Source organism: Panulirus ornatus, chromosome 4, assembly GCF_036320965.1.
Source record: "Panulirus ornatus isolate Po-2019 chromosome 4, ASM3632096v1, whole genome shotgun sequence".
Classification (NCBI taxonomy): domain Eukaryota; kingdom Metazoa; phylum Arthropoda; class Malacostraca; order Decapoda; family Palinuridae; genus Panulirus; species Panulirus ornatus.
In genome coordinates, this window is record NC_092227.1 from 7615815 (window position 1) to 7638920 (window position 23106).

Genomic DNA, 23106 nt, shown 5'->3' on the forward strand with positions numbered 1-23106 from the left:
ATCAATATGCAGACACTATGCAAATGATTCGCTGGTTTTGGATAACGTTACATTTATAGCTTTAGTCAAGGAGGGGGGGCGGGGGGAGAGGAAATATATATATATATATTCGTATATGAAGGAAGCCACTCAAGTCATTATCCACACAACACATTTTAACCAGTTACCTAGTGGGTCAGTGTATTCAAATAAGCTACATGTACAAGTACATATGGGTATCAGATTACCATTCATATTGGAAGATATCGTCACAGGTTACTCCACGACTGGGATTTAGATTGTTAATTGCTTTAATGATCCTGACAGTTGATAGGTTTAGAAGCCTCGCCTTCCCCCCCCCCAAAAAAAAAAGCCCTAACCAAGTGATCTTAAAAGACAGTCAATCAGATCCACATGGATAGTGAGCGTCATTGTGGTCTTAGAACTGCTCCTCAACACGTCGGAAGATATCAAAGGTGGAAGAAGGGTTGACGACGTTGCCGGCATTTTAATAACACCCTCACTCTCGACAGGTTTAAACCCCCCAAAACAACCACCTCATCCTACAAACAGACAGGGCAGACAGGGAGACAGAAGCGTACTGAACATCACAGGTGTGTTGACCGTATACATCTGGGTCGCAAAAGCTTTGAAATACTGGTGGCAATCGCTGCCGCCCACAGGACCTCGGCATCAGGCTCCCGTATTGAGGCAATTTAAGGTAGTTTGAATATCTGATCGCCTCTCCTCTCCCCACTTATGTGAATCGGATCCGATACAAACGTTTCACGAGAACCTCTCAATCGAACATCAGAATGCATTATGGGATCCAGACGATTTCATATTTATCATACCGTGTGGTGGAGGTGGTGGTGGTATATTGGCTCCTTGTATCTGTCACCTCCTCTAAATACGTTGCCCTTGACAACTTTAAAAGCTTATATATATATATATATATATACATACATAAACAATTGTATTATATACATATATATTTTTTTCCTTAACCAGTGGTTGGGTTGATCCACCAACAAGTCTTTTTCGCGACATCCTCGGCAACAAGGCCATAAAACACGAATTAATTGAATGGGTGTTTTACGGGCGCCCGCGGATCAAAGAAAAACGGCGAGAGTAAATGGCAACTCGCAACTCGTGCCGGCTCTCCCGCTCCGTTCAAACTTTGGTATCAGTCGCTCGCGGGCCACGGTGCGATAAAGTTCTCTTCGGGGAGGGAGTCACGACGCGGATGGCCTGGTCCTGTGGAAACGTGCTGGATACGTCCCGGATGACATGATTCGTAAATTATAATATGTTGGGCCAAAAGGAGAGACAATGTCGTGTCATAATTTATCATTCGGAGGGGCACTTTGTTCTAACTTAGCTTCACAAACGGTGTCTGAATTCACGTAATTCGGGAAAGAGAGAGAGAGGGAGAGCAGTAAGAGATATAGATATATAGACTCTTTGGCAGTATGGGTGTTAGCCGGAGAAAATCCTATCATGGCAACCCCTACGACCATTCCTTATCAACGTGGGTTTGAAATCCATATCTTCAACGGCCGAAGATAAGGCCGCAGTATGCCCTGATAGTCCGGACAGTGCTAACCTACGTCTCCCATGGTGATAGAACTATAACTAAGTGCCAAGTGTTAGTAGATAGAAAAAAAAAGAGAGAGAAAAAAAGAAAAGAGAGGGAGTGTAGTTGAAGTGTGTGTTGACGATGAGGGAGGCAAGGTGGGTGTCGGCATGGAGCCTGGACGTGGGCCGTCCTGTGTGTCGTCTTCTGTGGCTGACTGGTATTATGATGGTCGTGCTGGATTTAGGTAAGTCTCTGCTGAACAGGTTTTACTCACCTCCATGACCCGCGTTTAGATTACGTGGGGGGAGGGGGATGATGCTGTTTCCACACTAATGTGCTTGTTCGTTACGCCATTAAAAAGGACCCATTCACCTGTTAGTTGTTTGTTTTGCCTTGTTGAAGTAGTCATTAAGCGTGTGAAAGGTTAACTACTTTGGTCGAGTTAGTTCACTAACTTAGTCGAAATCTTCTCTCATAAAGAGTTTTAGGAAATCATTTAGTATAAAAATGCTTTCTGTTCATGTGGATACCCTTTAGTTCTTCGTCAATTCCTATGAAATTTTACCTTGACTGAGAACAAGACTTTTTAGGAAAAGAGAAAGACACAATTCTAACTCCGATCCAGGAAGATATTTCACGCAGTCGCTTCCACCACTGAGCGATGTCTATACCTCACCAGTTCTCCGTGTACTCTTTCGTGTAAAGATGCCTCGCTGATATCAAAATACCGCCTGTTTGCCTTCGACTGGGCTTACCACTTTTTTTTTTTTTTTCCCCCACTACGTAACTTTGATATGTGGCTTTTGATATCTACACGTAATTTACGGATATCAAGTTCGGTGACCGGTGTACTGATTATTAACACACAAGAGTTTTGATGGCAGTCTGAACACGCATATTTACAATGTCGACAGCGTCAGTTTGTTAACGTACTTGTGGTGTATGACCTTTTAGGTATTGATGTTTTTGTGTCAACAAATGTGTTGGTATCAACGTGGGTCAACGCCGGTGTGAAGGAGTAACTTTGATCTCTTGTGTTGCGTACGGCTCTGACTGAGCTATTTTCTTTTTTTCATTCGCAATTTCGGGAAAAAAATAAGTATATGACATACTTTTGGATACGTTCCCCCAAAAAAAGTCTTGATTCGCTGCAGATAAAAAAAAGTTTTCTAAATACTTGAGGAAAGATCAATAACATTGGATGTTCATCAATAACACTGGATGTTCATCAATAACATTAGATGTTCATCCAGACTTTGTATGTGGGATGGATTCTTCATTTTCTCTGAGAAGTGAATAATGCATTTTTTCACTACGTTTCACGAAACGGTATTCGCTTTTTTTTTTTTTTCACTGAAACTTTCAGTGAATTTCGCACCTGAACAAAATTTCAGCCGTGATTTCTGATGATACTCCAATCACACGTCACACACACCGAGGGTCTGAAACTCATTCAACGACGTGTTTCCCCAAACAGAGCGGTGGAACCTGTGAATACGACCATCATATACCTCAAGATGTCAAGAAACATTACATGTAATTACGGATTGACCTTTTGCCTATGCTACTGACTAGATAGATCCTCTGGCCTTTTGGTATTTCTATCCACTTGACTCCCACGAAACCGCTGGGACATTCTCTCTCTCTCTCTCTCTCTCTCTCTCTCTCTCTCTCTCTCTCTCTCTCTCTCTCTCTCTCTCTCTCTCTAACCTCGCCCGGCTTGAGCCTACACACCAAAACCTACGTTAAGTCGAACGCGTTTACATTCACGAAACTTTTCCTCAAAGTTATTATTATTCCTTCTGACACCATCCTCGCGTTCGTTTTTCCGAGTAATGTGCCTGACGCCAGGAGGAGAATACAATCTTTTTTTTTAAGGTGACGGGCGGGATGTATTACTTCGTGATAACTGTTAAGATAATACTGTGTTTAGATGAGAGATGCAGATGAATTTATTTTTTTTTTTCTCTCTGGCAGGGCAATAAATGTGGCTGGACACACGTAGCCTGGCAGGATGCTCTTCGCTTTTGTTTGACTAGTTCACATTATGTGGGTGCCGGTGTTAATGTTCGGTCAATTTTGGTAAATAATTTCTAGACGTAGTTTAATTCTGAGTTAACTGATCACTTGAGTACAATAACCGGCGTGTGTGTGTGTGTGTGTGTGTAAATATAATATGCTCAGTCTCCAATACTTATCGATTTTACTAGTGAACAAGTGATACCCTTATATACCCTTATTGACACCCTTATAGTGCTGACTGTTTTACGTTTTCGACTATGTAACGATTGCATCGAACATTTCAAAAAGACGTCTTGTTAACCACACAGACAGACAGAACCAATGTCTATGACCTAGCTCATGATCAACTAACACTTAGAATGTATTTCCACACATCTACTTGGCCAAGTTATCTTTATATCTTCGGTACGATTTCTAACGTGACCACCACAACTCTCAAATGGTCTCCTATGATTAAAATGGAAGAAACATGGACGTCGATATTGTCTCTATCAGAATAAATCTTAGGACCATTAGGATATCGCCTTCTTGAACACCTCCCAAATATATATATAAAAAAAAACTCATTATCTCTACCCAACTCTCATCTTTTTCAGGCCTGGAATGAGTTTAGTTTCCGTTGCGCAGCTTTTGACAAAGTATATCCTGACATAAAGTATATTCTAACAAAGTATATTCTGACATAAAGTATATTCTGACATGAAGTATATTCTGACATAAAGTATATTATGAGATTAAGCGACACTCTCCAAACGGGATTCTACAACATGGGATCTCAGACAAGTACTATACAGTTTTCTAATATCTCTTTACTCTTCTTGGTGACATTTCTTTTTACTTTTTTCTTTTTAAATCTTAACTTAGCAGCTTCTTGTTAGCTTTCTTTTCAGCCTCTAGAAATTTTGGGTCTGCTGTTACACAGAGGTTTTATATATATATATATATATATATATATATATATATATATATATATATATATATATATATATATATATATATATATGCTTAAGGATCACAGCCCTCCCCTGGAGATGTAATACACGAAAGTACACTTGGAACTTATATGTTTAATTTTTCCTCGTGATTATCAGTATATATATATATATATATATATATATATATATATATATATATATATATATATATATATAGACAGATAGATAGATAGATAGATAGATAGATAGATAGATACTGTTAATTCTGTCGGTTGCAGAAGTAGCTTCTTAAGTTTAAATTTCAATGGCTATTTTTTTTCGTCCAGGCAGCCAACCTACCTAGTTCTTTTTGTAACATGAGAAAATCCTGAACATTTCTGGCGGGAGTCAATAATTTTGTGTAATCTGCAAATCGACATATTTTGTAACCTAAGCTAACGTCTAAACCGCTCAGTCCTGCAATGAAGATAAATGATGGTTCCAACACTAACCCTTGAAGCACACCACTTCCAACATTTAAACCATGTAGATAAATCCCCATTCAAAGTCGCTCTCTGTTCCGGATAACTGATTTATTTCCGGACGAAGTTTAAGAACACTTCAGGGAATATCATGTAGTATTATACTGTGAAGAGAATATCATGTAGTATTATACTGAGAAGAGAATATCATGTAGTATTATACTGAGAAGAGAATATCATGTAGTATTGTACTGAGAAGAGATTATGTATTATGCTGTACGGAGTTCTGTGTGTAACCTTATCAACAAAAGTCTTCATAAAGTCGTGTGTCTATTTTCATCCCTCAGTCCCCAGCATCTGTAATGTATTCAAGAAAGTCTATAAGACTTGTGAGAGACACGACCAGAACTAACGTGAGGGGGTCCTGATCGATGTTTCTCCGGATGTTTGAATCGATATTTGATAATATTTGATCCTTTCCTTACCAGTAAAGTCAAACCAACTGGAAAATATTTTCCTTCCCAGAACACTTTTATTTCGCCTATATTAAAAAATTGCTGTGCTACTCCATTTTTACACTACTCCTCTGGAATGAGTGTAAAGCCGATGGATCCAGTGAAGGCAAAAATGCCTAAACAACGTCAACTGACTGACCAGTTCTTTCCTTCTTCCTCAAGGGGGCTCCTTGCGTGTACAATACATCAGCTCCAGCTGCCGTTTTCTACTTCCCTGCCGTTTTCTACTACGTATGATCATTCTAACAATTCCATTTATTTTTTTTTTTTTAACTAGAGAATCTCTGGTGTCTTACATCGTCACTCTTGCCTTCAGCCGACGTGACTCCAGTGAGTTTCTCGTCTTTTAAAAGACTGACTGAACGAAAGTAATCAGGTTCGCCCAGCTTGTCTCCTGGTTATCTTATGTCCTTGAACAATGAAAACCTTAACTTCAAGTCGAATTTACAAGAGATTGAGCATTGTTTTCGATCTTTGTTTCTGTGTCTGCCTTGATTAAATTCTACCTCATTTGAATCCGAGATAAATCTCTTCCCTGCCATCAAATGATGTTCAAGTCGAATACATTCAGCTGCGCTGTACTTGATTGCGTGCGTCTGTCAGTTCGTAAGTGCCTTTCCTTGTTTGAGGCGCCCTAACCCACCCACACCACCTTCCCCCCTTTACCAAAAGGGATTCCCGACCCCGTCATCCCCAATTTACTATCAGAGAAGCACATCGCTCCTGAGTACTGCCATCTCGTTGCCTCGAAAGAGTCCCACTTATCGAGACGTTGGTCACATCTTTATCGTCTCACTCGGGTAGTCCTGTGAAGCGACAGTGGACTGCTTTTGAAAAAAAAAAAAAAACTCCCATCACTATAACTTGGAGGTGTCTATCTCTCTATAGTGGCTCATTTTCTTCAACAATGACCTCAGATATTATGATGGCAAGTGTCCAGTGTCTCCCTTCAGGATCACCGTTCGATGACTGATACTCGGAAAAACTTGTGTCTCCTGCTCACCAGCTTCTTGGATGAGACGGTTGTCTAAAAGAAGAAAAAAAGAAGTGGAAAAACACTAGGTAAATTCTGTGTCGTTTCCATTTCCGCAGTAGTCTACAGCAGGTAGATTGATGTCATCTAGTATCACAGTTACTATATGTGCTGCCCAAATTTCTTCAGTAATACTCCCATTAACTTTATACGATCGAGGTTGTGGCCCGTGGCACTCCTACTGTGAGTCAACCATGATGTTCACCTTTTTTTTCATTCTTCGGCTGAAAGAGGTGAAGGTCCTTTCCAATCCCTGATCAAAGAACAACTGATAACCACCTCTTTTTTTTCCCCCTCGAGAATGTTTTCTAGGATATACTGCGGCTTTGACTGAGCTAAGAATGATTTGATAAGATTATCAACGCCTTTTCTTGACTTATTTCGAAACGGTACGTACGATATTTTTCTTTTAATGGAAGCTATTTCTTTTTTTTAGCGTCTCCCACAAGAGTGTTCGTTCCAGTGGAAAATGTCTACTTTTTCCCCACCCGGGCTGTTCTGCCACATCTCGCGTTTTCCCCAAAACCTCAACCACACGCTCTAGGCCCTGACTGAAGCGCACGACCCCACGATGGCTGAAGGGAAACCCGTCACTTGAAGGCAGATGTCCCTAACCTGCAAACCCATTCATTTCATCCATAAACCCTCCTACATCCTCCCTCTCATACATCGATCTCACACATCGCAAAGACATTTTTTTTTATATCCATAAACGACTACCTCCTCCCTCTCATGCATCAATCTCACTCCATCGATCATAGAAATAACATGAAAATATCGTTTCCTGTTGTCACCTGTTCGAGGCAAAAATCCCAGAGCATAACATCCATCTGTTTTAAGCTCTCACACTTTTTCCGTATCCCTCTCCAACGCCTCCTCAATGTGTCAACACCCGCGCACATCACAGCTACGCTTCTTCCCTTCTTCATGCCGGAACTCCCATCAATCCTCTCTACGACACCGTGCACCCCAGGACGAAGACACTGTGATCCTCTTCTTCATATTCTTAACACACAATTCCCTCTCAGGGGTATCGAACCACAGCGTCAGTGTCCGGACAGTGAAACCCACTCATATCGTCTGCTAACTCGTCAGACCAGCAACCTATCGAACCTATCATCCCCCTCCTTTAACTACCTTCCACTCGCCTCCTTTATCCCCGGCTCCGATTCCTTCTCCCCTCCCTGAACAAAACTGCCCTCACAACTGCCAACAGCAATAAGCTAACATGTACAACCTCGGGGGAGAGAGCTACAATAGTCATGCCTGGAGACCACCTCTTTTCTGCATCCACCTCGTCCCAGCATCTCGTCCGAACTGGCCACCTTGTCTCTCTCTCTCTCTCTTTCCAAACCCAGGAAGCACCACCTCAGCTTGTGGTCCTCCTACAGAAGGAAGTTAACCCCAGCAAGACCAGCAGATCAGGGTCTTCCTCGTACTGGCTCTAGAGAATATAAGCCTCGGGAACTCACAGCCCAGAACACCCGTCACAATCAATATGCCAAATGAAGACGGTGTGTGTCTGTGTCTGTATGTGTATAGTGTGTGTAGTGTAGTGTAGTGTCCGTTTACAGGTATCCATTTACAGTCCGCTTACGTCAGGTCTCCCACTCACCCAGAGCCACGCGAATTCTAAACGTAAACCCTGCCGGCTGAAGTTAACAACCAACTTTTGAAAACTTCTTCCTGAATCTGATTTTAATAAGAGAACGCCTTTAGAAAAGAAAAAAAGCACGAATCAGAAAGATTATAAAACTATTCGAACTTCTTTGGCAAGGAGACGTCTGGCCGCTCCAAAAATTTAACCAGATGTATATATATATATATATATATATATATATATATATATATATATATATATATATATATATTGGTAATGGTAAAGCTTGGTTATGTCTTGTAGTACATTAGTCCCATCAGTGATGTACGGGTGCGAATTATGGGCCCTAAATGCTAAAGAACAGAATAGGACAACCATGATGGAAATGACGTGCATGAGGGTATACTATGTGGTATGAGGACGTGCTAGGAATGGCAGTGTAACGGAGATGTGTGGCGGTCAGCAGTGTGGTGTATGAGTGACAAGAGCCGAAGTGGGTGTGCTCAAATGGTTTGGATACATGGAGAAGATAATGAAAACAGCATGATAATAGTACTAGTAATAACAGTACTACTACTGACATTACTACTACTACTACAACTACTACTACTATTACTTCTACTGCTAATACTACTACTACTACTGCTACTTCTACTACTATTACTACTACTACTACTAATGATAATAATAATGACAATGATAATAATGATAAAAAGTGATAATGAATGATGATGATAATCATACGCATGTATACGCATCTAATGATCCAGTCTTTCATTACGGGTTAACGCATCGCGCACTAATTGGCGCCCCATCTCTTAACCTGGGGAATAACCAACCTATCTGTACAGTGCAGGGGAAGAGTTCAGCATCCCTCGAATTTTCTTTACCTATTTATGAGATTTTGCCATTAGGCTGGTCTAGCAGCGCGTGGTGCTCAACGCTGGAAGGTAGAGAGATGAGACTTAAAACACCCCACGCGAGTTATGTGACGCTGGGTGTCGTGTGTAAGCTGGAGTGTGTGTGTGTGTGTGTGTGTGTATGTATTTGTGGACTGAGCAATGCCAGCAATCACCGTATGTGTGTGTGTGTGTGTGTGTGTGTGTGTGTGTGTGTGTGTGTGTATGTATTTGTGGACTGAGCAATGCCAGCAATCACCGTATGTGTGTGTGTGTGTGTGTGTGTGTGTGTGTATGTATTTGTGGACTGAGCAATGCCAGCAATCACCGTATGTGTGTGTGAGTGTGTGTGTGTGTGTGTGTGTGTGTGCATTTGTGGACTGAGCAATGCCAGCAATCACCGTATGTGTGTGTGTGTGTGTGTGTGTATGTGTGTGTGTGTGTGTGTGTGTGTGTGTGTGTGTGTGTATTACCGAGGGGTAACTACGGTCGACAGTTTTGTAACTGTGGACAGTGATTTGAGGACGAGAGACAACCATGAAATCTCGTATGTTTGTATGGATGATCGGGTATAACAGATAGCTAACAAAACCTCCTTCGTCAGTAGGGCTGGAGTCTTATCTGTCTCCTTCTCCTACTCATGAATGATGGGTACCGTCTAACATTGCCTAGCAGTTTATGCTCACATTCAAGCCGTCTAACATTACCTAGCAGTTTATGCTCACATTCAAGCCGTCTAACATTACCTAGCAGTTTATGCTAACATTACCTAGCAGTTTATGCTCACATTCAAGCCGTCTAACATTACCTAGCAGTTTATGCTAACATTACCTAGCAGTTTATGCTCACATTCAAGCCGTCTAACATTACCTGGCAGTTTATGCTAACATTCAAGGACTGTTTCCAGGTCGCCAGTGTATAACCTTACCTGAAGTGTATGTATATATCTACACAGATTCAGTCAATTGTGTTGAGAATAAAGCTGATATATATATATATATATATATATATATATATATATATATATATATATATATATATATATATATATATATTTGTGTGTGTGTGTGTGTGTGTGTGTGTGTGTGTGTGTTCAAACCTTGTTGAAGATGATATTCTCTGGTCATTGTTAAGCTAAACCTACGTGTTGATGGTTTACTTTAGCAAAGGAAGGTGGTCTTTGGAAAGCCACGCCGGGCATGGAGGTGGGTGGAGTTAGTCTAACGGGAACCTGGGGCAGAGCCCCGCTGTTGCACAGCAGGGAGAGAGAGAGAGAGAGAGAGAGAGAGAGAGAGAGAGAGAGAGAGAGAGAGAGAGAGAATAGAATATATAATATAAAAGCATATCTTAACCTTGGGTACCTTCATGGCATGTTGCCAGTGTTGGTATGGTGGTGGTGGTGGTTGGAGATGGAGAGTGGAGTGAGAGGGGGATGTGCTTAACATGATCCAGTTGTGCCCTGATCCCAGAATAGCGTTCGCGTTGTGTGTGTGTGTGTGTGTGTGTGTGTGTGTGTGTGTGTGTGTGTGTGAACAGCTGGTTCGTTGTTCTGGCGGCCGTCGTCTCATTGGTGGATGCTTTCCAGAGGGAGGGTTATGCCTTCGTGACAAGTGCCTGCGCTTCTCGTTTTTCCTTTTTTTTTGGGGGGGGTGGGGGGAAGGGGGTGTTGTGAAGGGGTGGGGTTGCGCTAAGATCTTAAGGCGGCACCAGAGTAAGGCTGACGGAGGGTGGGTTGGGGTGCAGAGGGGCGTCCAGCAACACCTTTCCACTTGGCTGGGAAGTGAGATACATTTTCTGCTCGAGTCCAAGTGAGGGAAATGTGGTAAATGTTGAGTGGTACCTACTGCAGGTGAATTATTATTATTATTATTATTATTATTATTACTATTATTATTATTGTTATTATTATTATTATTATTATTATTATTATCATTTATTATTATCATTATCATTATTATTTTATTACAAGAAGAAGAATAGTAGTGGTAGTAGTAGTAGTAGTAATAATAATAATAATAATAATAATAATAATAATAATAAATATCTGTCTATCACTAATATCATATTTTTGATTCTCATCCTCATCATCATCTACACACGTACGGTGCTGGAGCGGTCTCCGCAGCCACCAACCCACCATCCCTCACACAACACTTGGAAAACACGGACGCAATTCTTCATCCTCAGTGACAAATCTCCCTCGACCCTGAGGAGGGAAAGTGGAGCGATATAGAAAAAAAAACCCTACCCATGTATCTCCTGCGTGTCGTCAGAGGAGTCGAACGTGGGAGGGGAAGTTTTTTAGGGGGGAGCTACGAACACGCCCTCTCCTGTATTAGCGATCTCTTTATAGAAAACGGGAACAGAAGAAAGCACCGAGCGAGGGGTTTGTCCACTAAGGTTCTTCAGGCTGTAGTGGGGGGGAGGGGGGCGCTCTGAATCTGCAAGGATAATAACAGTACGAGAAGAAGTGGGTCTTGAGGCCTGAACATTAAGGAGGGTGAGAGGCGTGCATGGGATACGGTGGTTTGGATCGACGGGTGAGAGGCTTGCGTGGGATACGATGGTTTGGATCGACTTGGTATACGGGGGGCGACGTGGCGTCACTGGATTGAATCAGGGGGATATCAAGTAAGAGGTAAACCACGGGGTAGTTTGTGGGGCCTAGCTGTGGATTGTGAGCTTCGGTTTCAGTATATTATACATGACAGCCGGGGGATAGGCGTGTGCAGGGGGGGGGGGCTGTTCGTTCTTCCTTTGTTGTTAATACTGCCAAGCTAAAAGGGAATAATAATAAGAATATTAATAATGATAATAATAATTATAATAATGATAATGATAATGATAATAATAATGATACTACTATTACTAATACTTATAATAATAATATTATCATTATTATTATTATTACTATCATCATTATCATTATTATGATTATTATTATTATTATTATTATCTATCATCATCATTAGTAATATTATTACTGTTATTGGCCCCGGAACCTACGGGACAATTATATTTTTTCTATTATATTTTCATCTTATATTAGTATAATTGCTTTGGTAAACGTAGGCGCTTACTATAATTCATTAATAACATTATGACTCCGTTTGATAAACCATTTACATAATGATAAGTGGAGCTTTTCATACTTTTCCTAAGCTCACTTCTTAACGTCATTTAAAAATTTTTCTAGATATATCATCTTGCTCATCATATATATATATATATATATATATATATATATATATATATATATATATATATATATATATATATATTCTTCCATACTATTCGCCATCTCCCGCGTCAGCGAGGTAGCGTTAAGAACAGAGGACTGAGCCTTTGAGGGAAATCCTCACTAGGCCCCCTTCTCTGTTCCTTCTTTTGAAAAATTAAAAACGAGAGGGGAGGATTTCCAGCCCCCCCCGCTCCCTCCCCTTGTAGTCGCCTTCTACGACACGCAGGGAATACGTGGGAAGTATTCTTTCTCCCCTATCCCCAGGGATAATATATATATATATATATATATATATATATATATATATATATATATATATATATATATATATATATATATACACGTACCAGTAATTGGTCAGCTATTTCCTTATAAACAGGTCTTTTTTTTTGTACACATTTTACCTACACTGCCACAACTTGCTATGTAATTCCCATGATGCTCACGGGGCACAATTTAGTGTTAATTCACATTTTAAGGTAATGATCATAGCCAGGCCGTAACTCGGTGTTTGTGAAGGAACTTATGTCATAAACTAAGGTTACTGGAGGCAAGCATTGGGTGGCGAGGGAGGGAGGAAGGACAGGAGGAGGGACGGTGGTGGTGGTGGTGTTGTATATACACGTTTTACAAGATGAGGTGGTATGTCTGAAGTTTGTGGGGCACAGACACATGCAAAGGATCACAGGCGATGGTTTGGTGTCTTGCCCGCGGGGAAGTAAGGTACGGGGTGGGTGGGTGAGAGGGGATGAGGGGGTCTTCAAGCAAAGCATGCGCGCGTGTATGCATAAGCGAGTGTAGGCTAACATCAGACACAACCACGGGATGCTCGGGAGAGAATCTTATGAGCGCCGCGGACATGATGTGCTCATATGCTGAAGACTCCATTTCCTCCACATCCTTCACATTTGCTCCTTCTCGCACGAACTGCATCTCCCCTGGACACCAACTTCCTCAAGGAACTTAGATTCGGACAGGATATCTCAGTGCGGTAAAGGAAATCCGGGTAAGTTTAAGCTTAGCCTCAAAGACCACATTGCTGCCCATATCTGTATCGGAAATTCCTCATGATTTTCTTATCTCCACCTCCTGACTCACTGAACACACTTGGTATTACCAATGAACACACTTGGTATAACTGTAGCATTATTCACGCTGTCCTGGAAACCTCACATATCGGAAATACTTAAGTCTGCCTCTAAGAAACTTGGAGTCATGTTTAAATGCCGAAGCTTTTTTTTTTTTTTTTTCTAGGCAGTTGCTCCGTTTATACAAAGGCCAGATCCGTCCATGCATGAAGCACTGCTCTCACACCAGGGTCAACTTATCAACACCCCCCAGGCTGATTTCTAAACTTGACCCACTTGTCTAACTCTGCAATGTCGGTTCACTTACTCTGTTTTATAGGTATTACTTTGGGTTTTGCTCCCGAGAACTGGTTGCTTGTATGCCCCCCACCACTAGCCAGACCACGTAATACTCGGGAAGCTGCTGCGTCACCTGATTACTGTGTGGCCATTGGCAACACAAGGGTGGGCCGTTTTGATACCTGCTTCTTTTCCTACCTCGAAGCTTTGGAACTTTCTACCATCTCATGTGTTTCCTAATAGCCATGACCTGGCACATTTCAAAAGACAGGTTTTTCACTTCCTCCAAAATTTGCAAATACTTTTCTATGTCTCTTCTTTTCGATTTCCTTAACCTTCTCTTATTTCGATGAAAGCCCAGCCTTGGTGTGTACTTTCCTCCATGACTGGATCTTCACTCATCAAAAATTGAAGAAGAAAAAAAAAGTTCGTGTAAAGTGTACCGGACCAGCCAGGCTGTGAGGGTATGTGGTCCTGTGGGCTGCGGCATCCAACAGCATGGTCGACCAAAAAACCCAGTCCAACAGCCTGACACCAGGCTGGGCTGTGGGGGGGTGGTGAAGAACCCAGAAGACTTCAGGTTTCCACCAGGTATTCACTAGGTAACCACAAGGTATTCGAATACCAGGCATAAGCACATTCTTATATACGCCCATGTGTATGTCTGCGTATGTGTGGGGTGTGTATGTGTGCCTTTTTCGTACACACGTACCATGCACAGAGTCGCTGCTGGGTCGGTTCTAAACGGGGAAAAAGAACTGAAGTTCAGGCATGACGGGGAGGAAATCAAACCGGATATTATGGGAGTTGCAAACGCTAACTTTACCAGAGGCGAACTTATATCTGATCCTGTGTGTGTGTGTGTGTGTGTGTGTGTGTGTGTGTGTGTGTGTGTGTGTGTGTGTGTGTGTGGTAGGAGAGGAAAAAAGATGACAGTGGAGGAAGGGTGTTTGGATCCTCTAATCAGAACTAATCATGTATTTCAGGCCCTTAAAGTGTCGAGAAAACCAGTATCTAGATGATGGCCCCCCTCCAAACATATATATATATATATATATATATATATATATATATATATATATATATATATATATATATATATATATATAAGCACAGCCTACCTGATGGTTCTGATAATAGGGCATAACCCTCCCAGAAGATGTGGGGACTCTGAACAGATACTCATTAATGGTAATGAGGGTAAAGTGAGGGCGGTGTGGGAGGCCATGAGAGGAGCTCTCGATCTGTGATGGACCACTCGTAATGATTGGGGGGGTGTTTCCCCCACCACAGAGGGGGGTGATCGGCAGGGAAAGACAAGGGCGAACAAACTTCTTGGATATATAAGTACTATTATTGTATTTTTTAAGTCTAGGGAGATCATCCTTATTCTACCTACGAGTCACTGGCGCCGCCCGCTATCTTGAATACGGTGTTCACTTTCGGTCACCGTGCTTCAAAAATACACAGGGGTAATGGCGGAAGTACAGAGACGAATTACCAAGATGATTCCCGGACTGTGAAATAAGTCCTGACCTGAGCCAATTGAACGACTTAAATTCTTTAAGCTTAAAAAAAAAAGGGATAAGTTTCAGAGGAGGTTTAATGCAGGTTTAAAAAAACAACTATCCAAGGCTTTTCAAATCTGCTTTAAGGTCGAATCGTCCGACTGCGCTCGTACTAACTGATACCAACTCGTGGGCAAACGTTTTTAACACGAATGAGGTGAAGTACTTTATTTTTAACAAGACTTTGAACATATGAAATGATATATGAAAAAAAATTTCGAGTATATCGTTCCAAACAGTAGTGTAGATACGTGTAAGAATCGACGTAATAAACATGATCTGCAACTCCTTAATTAACATGTGAGGTAAACATGATCTGCAACTCCTTAATTAACATGTGAGGTTTTGCAGGTTTTCTCCCCTCTTTGAAAAACCTCTGTATACGTCTACTCCCCCACCACACTAAACCATGAGTTTCTGTTCTCTCCCGCTATGACTATCAGCCTCGTTAGGACCCCTGCTGTCTGAATTCCTTTTGTCTTCGATAAAACAACCTGGACATTAGAAAAAAAAAAATGTATCACTAGGGTGCTCCAGTTGCAAAAAATAAGTGATTACAACTTTCAAGTCTGAGTCCCATGGTAAACAAGATGGGAATACACAGTAAACAAGATGCCGAGGCGGGAAAAAAAGATTTCAGTGCGTTGGAGGCAAACAACTTATACATTTGGGTAACATAACCATGGATACGAAAATCCCTCAGAGCCAGGAAGAGTCTCGCGACAGGCTCCGTAGATCTGTAACGTAGGGGAGTCGGCAAATGTGTGTCAGTCAGTGTGAGACGGAAAAGAAAAGGGATGGAAAAGGGACAGAGTCTTGGTTTGACCTACGTCAAGAAGGCAAGATAAGATGGGACATACCGTGATGATGATGTAGACGTCAGGGCAGCCAAGTATAAGACAGTAGGGGATAAATACACGAGCATTAGGAAGAAAGAACACAGAAATGTGAAGAACAACACAAGACTTTAGACGACCAAGCAAACGAAACTTCCAAACAGTCCAATGGAATATTATGGACCAGGTTGTCTGCAGAAGACTAGATTAGCCTTTCAGGGCTGAGAAAAAAGGTTGGTTAAGGAAAAGGACACATGTGAGGCGCTGAATGCCAAGTACCAAAGCATATTCACAGCTGAGGACACGTTCCATCCACCACTGCTTGTATGAGAGGAGGGAAAGACCACCGAAAACAATGTTAGACGAGACAAGAAGGCTCATGGATGAGGTGTATAGTCTGGATAGTAAACCCTTACGTACTCGAGATTGTGCAAAGACACTGGACAGGATGTTTGAAACTAGAGTGGCAGCTGGAGGAGGAAGTGGAAGAAAATATATACTGAACCTCTTTTCAAGAAAGGTGACGAGGAAGAGACACAAAACTGAAACATTATGAAATAGTTAAAAGTAACCAGTGATGTTCCTGCAAGTCTAGGATTGTGTGGCCTTTTAATGTGTCTAGCGACCGTAAATGATATGCCAAAAAGACCAGAATTTTATTTTGGCATCCCCATGGCTGATGCTATAGGCAGGAGAAAAGTGTGTTGTGTGTGTGTGTGTGTGTGTGTGTGTGTGTGTGTGTGTGTGCGTGTGCGTGTGTGTGGTGAGAGGGGGTCATGAGGCTTTCGCCAACCTACAGAGAGACGTATGAATGTGCTTCTGCATCACCCAGATAAATGGCTAATGAAATACAACTCAAAACCAGATGCAAAAAATGAAGAATGAGAATGAAGGAGGGCGACACTGACTACCATTTCGCAAGGGGGAAGCGCGCAGGTTGCAGGCATCTGACAGAACCAGAAGAGATCTGTGAACTGATGATGAATACGATCTGTCACCAGAAGACAAGAGAACAAGGGAATAGAATGATGGATAGGCTGATGAGGGTCAAAAACTGCCATCAGCTTCAGTCACTTTGGAAGTGAACGATAAACACAACCCGTCTGGATATCCTCACATGAGGAGATATATACACATATATGCTAGTGACAGTGCCGCTCTTGGACTCCCAAAGGCGCGTGTGTATTAAGAGAACTGGAGCTGCTGGGAGTGGAGAGATAGCAGCCAGGGAACTACCCAAGTGAGAGGGGGAGAAGGACGAGATGGGAAAGCTTGATCATAACTTTTACAAAGTTCCTCGACATGTTTTGATGCTGTAGATAGTGAAGGAGGTCTTTGAAAACTGGGGAGGAACTGAGGGACCAGGACGTGTTCAGAAGGGGAAGGCGAATGGAAGACTCAGAAGTGGAAGGGAATATTTGAATAGCATTACAGCCTCGTACGACTGGAAAACAAGTGTAAGTATTTTAATTTCAGTGACAATTGGTAACTTTGAATTATATGTAAGAACGAAGAATTAGGTTAAGGTATGGAGACCCATGTGAATTTAACTCTGTTCCCCCTACGCATAAAGAAGCAGTTATAAATTGTTTAGTTGGCACACACACACACATGTATATATATATATATATATATATATATATATATATATATATATATATATATATATATATATCGCCCTATTGCGCCTTATTTCTGCTTATTTCTTGTGTGTGTGTGTGTGTGTGTGTGTGTGTGTGTGTGTGTGTGTGTGTGTGTGTGTGTGTTTATGTGCTTTCAGTGATAATTAGAAACTGCGCAAAAGTTCGTGTCTATACCCTCTCATCTTTCACTTACAGCTTTCTTTACTTTGAGCGAGCCAGGCAAGGTCTCCCATATATATATATATATATATATATATATATATATATATATATATATATATATATATATATATATATATATATACCTCGCAAACGCGGGAGACAGCGACAAAGTATAATGAAAAAAAAAATATAAATATATATATATATATATATATATATATATATATATATATCATAACACGGAGTTGTTCTGTGATATAGCCTATTCATAAGGCTCTGTGTACTATCATGTACAATGATGTACGTACAGCCACCAGCACGCTACTTCAGTACACTGGCTTAACTAAAGTGGAGGGTCTCAAAGTGGCACCAAAATCTCACCAGCAACTGTTGAGGTCACAGAGCTCGTCTACGCTTTAGGGAGCTGAGCCTGTCGCTTCGGTTCAGTCGAAGCTTGTGGCCGACTCTGCTGATGGAGTCGAAGTGTGGTCGCCAGATGTGTCATACACATGCAAAAGAAAAAAGAAAAATCATAGCGAACTTTTTGCATCTAAAAAGTTTATTTTGGCTGTCGGTATGTTATCGCCATCTTCACCAGAGTCAAAGAGAGAGAAAAAAAAGTCTTCAAAACAACCCCCAGGAGACTTGTTGTGTTAAGGTTTATATTCCTGTGCTGAGGTGGAACAATAGACAGATTTCCTTTACTAAACAAGAGGTTTAGCACATCCAGATCCAGCCAGGCCACAGGTAATGCCTTCTTTTTTTTAAAAGGATCGAGACGACGATTGTGCGAACGTTCGATCCTGTGGATTCTTACAGACGAGAGGTCCTGTTTGTGGACGTGGCTTAAAAAAAGAGTTTCCACAACTGACGAGTAGCAGTTTACTGTTTCTTTTTAAGGGAAAAATGACACTCGCCAGGGAAAACATTTCACAGTCAATCTAACATAGTTTTCGTTGTTCCAACAACCAACTGTTATGTTTTGATGCGACGGGAGAGTCGCTGCTGTTAAAAGGTGGTACAAAAATGGGATGACACTCGACAGGAGTTGATACCGGATGACGTTACACTGTCGCAGGATAATAGACTCTGCCAGTCGTCTGAACCGCGATAGATATGATAGATATTTAGAGCCTTGTCATGTGTAGGTAAATCATTGGAGGAACTGATCACGATATTTAAAACATGTACTTGAGCCGATTGCTTCTTTATATCACTAACGACACGACGTAAAGTGTGAGTTCAGTGGGTGCTGACGGAACTAGTTCTAACCACACACAAACTGTTAACAGAATGTATGGCCTATAGGAATGAGCACGCTGCCAGTTTCTGATGGGTACGGTGACCTTATACTTTGGGAGAGAGAGAGAGAGAGAGAGAGAGAGAGAGTCTTCAAAGTTGCCATCTTGTTTCGTCAAGGATCCATCCACTCGATCCACCGAATCATCCATCAGTTTCCTGACGCTGCATCGACAAGCCTGAGAGATAGATAGATAGATAGATAGATAGAGAGAGAGAGAGAGAGAGAGAGAGAGAGAGAGAGAGAGAGAGAGAGAGAGAGAGAGAGAGAGAGCTGTCGTTTCTAAGCAGTCCTCTTTCGCGTCCATATGCCTCAAGCGATGAGAATGGGACAACTGACACAACTTTGGAAACTTGGTGCTGAAAATGCTGTTCCCGAGCTACAGCTACAGCAGCAGAAGGGAGGAGGAGGAGGAGGAGGTAAGGTAGGGTTGAGGGGTAGAAAAGAGGAGGTCACACTTAATTGAGGTTATGTATGCTGTCCTTATTCACCCTTATCAACAAGGTGTGGGGGGGGGATTACAAGTATGGTGTGACCTGGGCTACGGAGAATCGACCTTCGACTACTACAATACCAAGCAAGAAATATCTTGACAGTTTTGTCACTCTCCACAGCTGTGGCCATGTTTCCCAGACAGACCTCACGAAGGCCAAGCAATGCACCAGCGCATCATTCCCCCCCTGCCCAAGCCTTCTTCACACAAGAGCCTTGAAGCATCTGCCTCCATCTGTTTTCGTTCTGACTACCACAACTTCCAGAATGACAAGAAACATAGACGGTACTTTACTTTTCCTTTAGGTCAAAGATTGTCCTGCTGTTGACCCACATTTGTCCTCTGCTCTTGAGTGAGAGCGGCCCTACCGTGTGTGTGTGTGTGTGTGTGTGTCAGCGGACAGACGCACTCGAGGGGAACCTACGCAATCCGACATCCGTGAATAGAATGATTCCAGGTCAGATAAGACGATGGCATTGTTTGAAGACACACACTGGAGTCTAGTGTGTGTGGAGGGTGGGTGAGGATGTGAGTGAAGGACAAGGGGTATCGGGTATTCAGAGGTCTAGCTGTTTTGGTGGGCATATAATACCCGCCTTCCACCCATGAGAAAAATGAATCAAAATTACTTTCCAACTCGTCCTGTCACACGGACGCCAGGGGGGGCCTTATCACATCATATCTGATAAGAGCAGAGATAAAGGTCGTCTCACCTGAGTCAGATTACGCTGAACAAACTCCGTCCCCCTCCCAGCTCCTCCTCCTCCTACCTTCACACACACACACACACACACACCACTACCAACCCTGCCCCATGTACGTTGCCTTCTCCCTCCAACACTGTCGACAACACAATCAGTTACTTATTACAACGAATACGCAAATATGTATGTATATATATATATATATATATATATATATATATATATATATATATATATATATATATATATATATATATGTGTGTGTGTGTGTGTGTGTGTGTGTGATTCACTGCTTGCAGTAAGTTGTCGAAATTTTGCGATAAACATTTTTAAGGAACTTATCATCTCTTTTCCTCCTTCATTCTTTCTCTCTCTCTCTCTCTCTCTCTCTCTCTCTCTCTCTCTCTCTCTCTCTCTCTCTCTCTCTCTCTCTCTCTCCTCCCTCCGTCCTCCCTCACTTCCTCTCCTCCTATGCATCTACAACTCAGCTCGTCTCCCCTCTGAGACATATATACCGTACTGTTCCCACAGGTATATATATATATACCACCTGGTATATGCATGACAAGCATACCCGATAGCGCTCTCTCTCTCTCTCTCTCTCTCTCTCTCTCTCTCTCTCTCTCTCTCCATGACGACACACCTCTTCCTTCAAGCAATGATTGACAACCTTACTAATAATATATCTTTTTTTTCTTCCCTTCATACCTCCACAACCCATTAGAATTTATGGAGCACCTACAACCTGCGGTGAGGAATGGTCTTCTTCTACACTGTGAAAATCCTCACTCTTGGGATTTATGTCCTCATATAATCAAGGATGATGCATGGATCTAATCACGCTCCGTACAGAAGCCTTAAGGTATGTTGTATGTCCGGCAGCTGGTGCTGCTGGCACGGAGCGGCCGGCCGGGGAGGGCAGGGAGCAGCCAGGGAGGGTAGGGAACGCCTAGAGAGGGTAGGGAGCGGCTAGGGAGGATAAGGAACGCTCAGGGAGGGTAGGGAACGCCCAGGGAGGGTAGGGGCCTCCCAGGGAGGGTAAGGAGCGCCCAGGGAGGGTAGGGAGCGCCCAGGGAGGGTAGGGAGCGCCCAGGGAGGATAAGGAACGCCCAGGGAGGGTAGGGAGCGTCTAGAGAGGGTAGGGAACGCCCAGGGAGGGTAGGGAGCGCCCAGGGAGGGTAGGGAACGCCCAGGGAGGGCAGGGAACGCCCAGGGAGGGCAGGGAACGCCCAGGGAGGGTAGGGAGCGCCCAGGGAGGGTAGAGAACGCCCAGGGAGGGTAGGGAGCGCCCAGGGAGGGTAGGGAACGCCCAGGGAGGGCAGGGAACGCCCAGGGAGGGTAGGGAGCGCCCAGGGAGGGTAGGGAACGCCCAGGGAGGGCAGGGAACGCCCAGGGAGGGTAGGGAACGCCCAGGGAGGATAAGGAACGCCCAGGGAGGGCAGGGAACGCCCAGGGAGGATAAGGAACGCCCAGGGAGGGTAGGGAGCGTCTAGAGAGGGTAGGAAGCGGCCAGGGAGGATAAGGAACGCCCAGGGAGGGTAGGGAGCGCTCAGGGAGGGTAGGGAGCGCTCAGGGAGGGTAGGGAGCGCTCAGGGAGGGTAGGGAGCGCTCAGGAAGGGTAGGGAGCGGTAAGGGGCTTAGGGAGCTGCCAGAGAAGCGAGGGAGCGCTCAGGGAGGGTAGGGAGCGCTCAGGGAGGGTAGGGAGCGCTCAGGGAGGGTAGGGAGCGCTCAGGGAGGGTAGGGTGAGTGTGGAGTGTGTGTGGGGGGGGAAAGCCTGGTTCGCGTGATGGACGAGCAGAGGTCAGGAGACCATGCAGGTATACCGGGGGCGGGGGAGTTTATTGCTTCACTTTACCGGGATTACGTTGCGGGAGGCCTCCTCCTGGGGGCTTATGGGCTCGTGTGTGTGTCGAGAGAGAGAGAGAGAGAGAGAGAGAGAGAGAGATTATTCGTTGCGGTGAGCCCGAGCGGGGGGTACGAAAACTATGATGACACTGCCATCACAGGATCTCTATCATAACAATAATGATAATGATGATGATAATAATAATGATAACAATAATACATTCAGATCTCACGTGTCCGCCGCAGGAAAGTCTGCCCCACATAGCCCAAGCGGAGGTGTCGTTTCGCCCATTGTCTTCCCTCGCCGTAGATGACGAAAGGAGGAGGAGGAGGGTGTCATTATCCTCAGGGGGGGGAAAAGGAGCACAAAAGACACTTGATGTAGTAATGTGTTGACGACGTAGCAGCCCAGAAGAACCTCCAAGACCCCGCCCGCCCGCCCGCCCGCTAGCCCGCCCGGGCTATTGTGCTTTGCGTCATTCGTTGTAATTGCTGTATTTCCAGATGGGATGTTCGGGACGGCCCGGCTTCCGTCTTGTAAATGAACTGCAGTTCTTCTGGCTCTCACATTCTCTCTCTGACTCTCTCTCTCTCTCTCTCTCTCTCTCTCTCTCTCTCTCTCTCTCTCTCTCTCTCTCTCTCTCTCTTTCAATATCTGCCGCCTTACACAACCTTACTCAAACATACAGCCAAACACAAATCACCACAGCCAGCACAGGTATATATATATATACATATATATATATATATATATATATATATATATATATATATATATATATATATATATATACATATACAATGAGGTTCTTTTGGTTCTTTTGGAGATAGACAGATAGATAGATAGATAGATAGATAGATAGATAGATAGAGAGAGAGAGAGAGAGAGAGAGAGAGAGAGAGAGAGAGAGAGAGAGAGAGAGA

At 43.2% G+C, this 23106-nt stretch overlaps 1 protein-coding gene across 1 annotated transcript in view; it reads left to right on the forward strand.

Moving 5' to 3' along the window:
* The first annotated feature begins 1180 nt into the window (after positions 1–1180).
* LOC139765611 (DE-cadherin-like) overlaps positions 1181–23106 on the forward strand; it is a 309000-nt gene continuing 287074 nt past the window's right edge. Inside the window, 1 exon segment of the mRNA XM_071693268.1 lies at positions 1181–1802. Within this exon segment, the coding sequence (XP_071549369.1) occupies positions 1700–1802 (103 nt within the window). The 5' untranslated portion in view covers positions 1181–1699.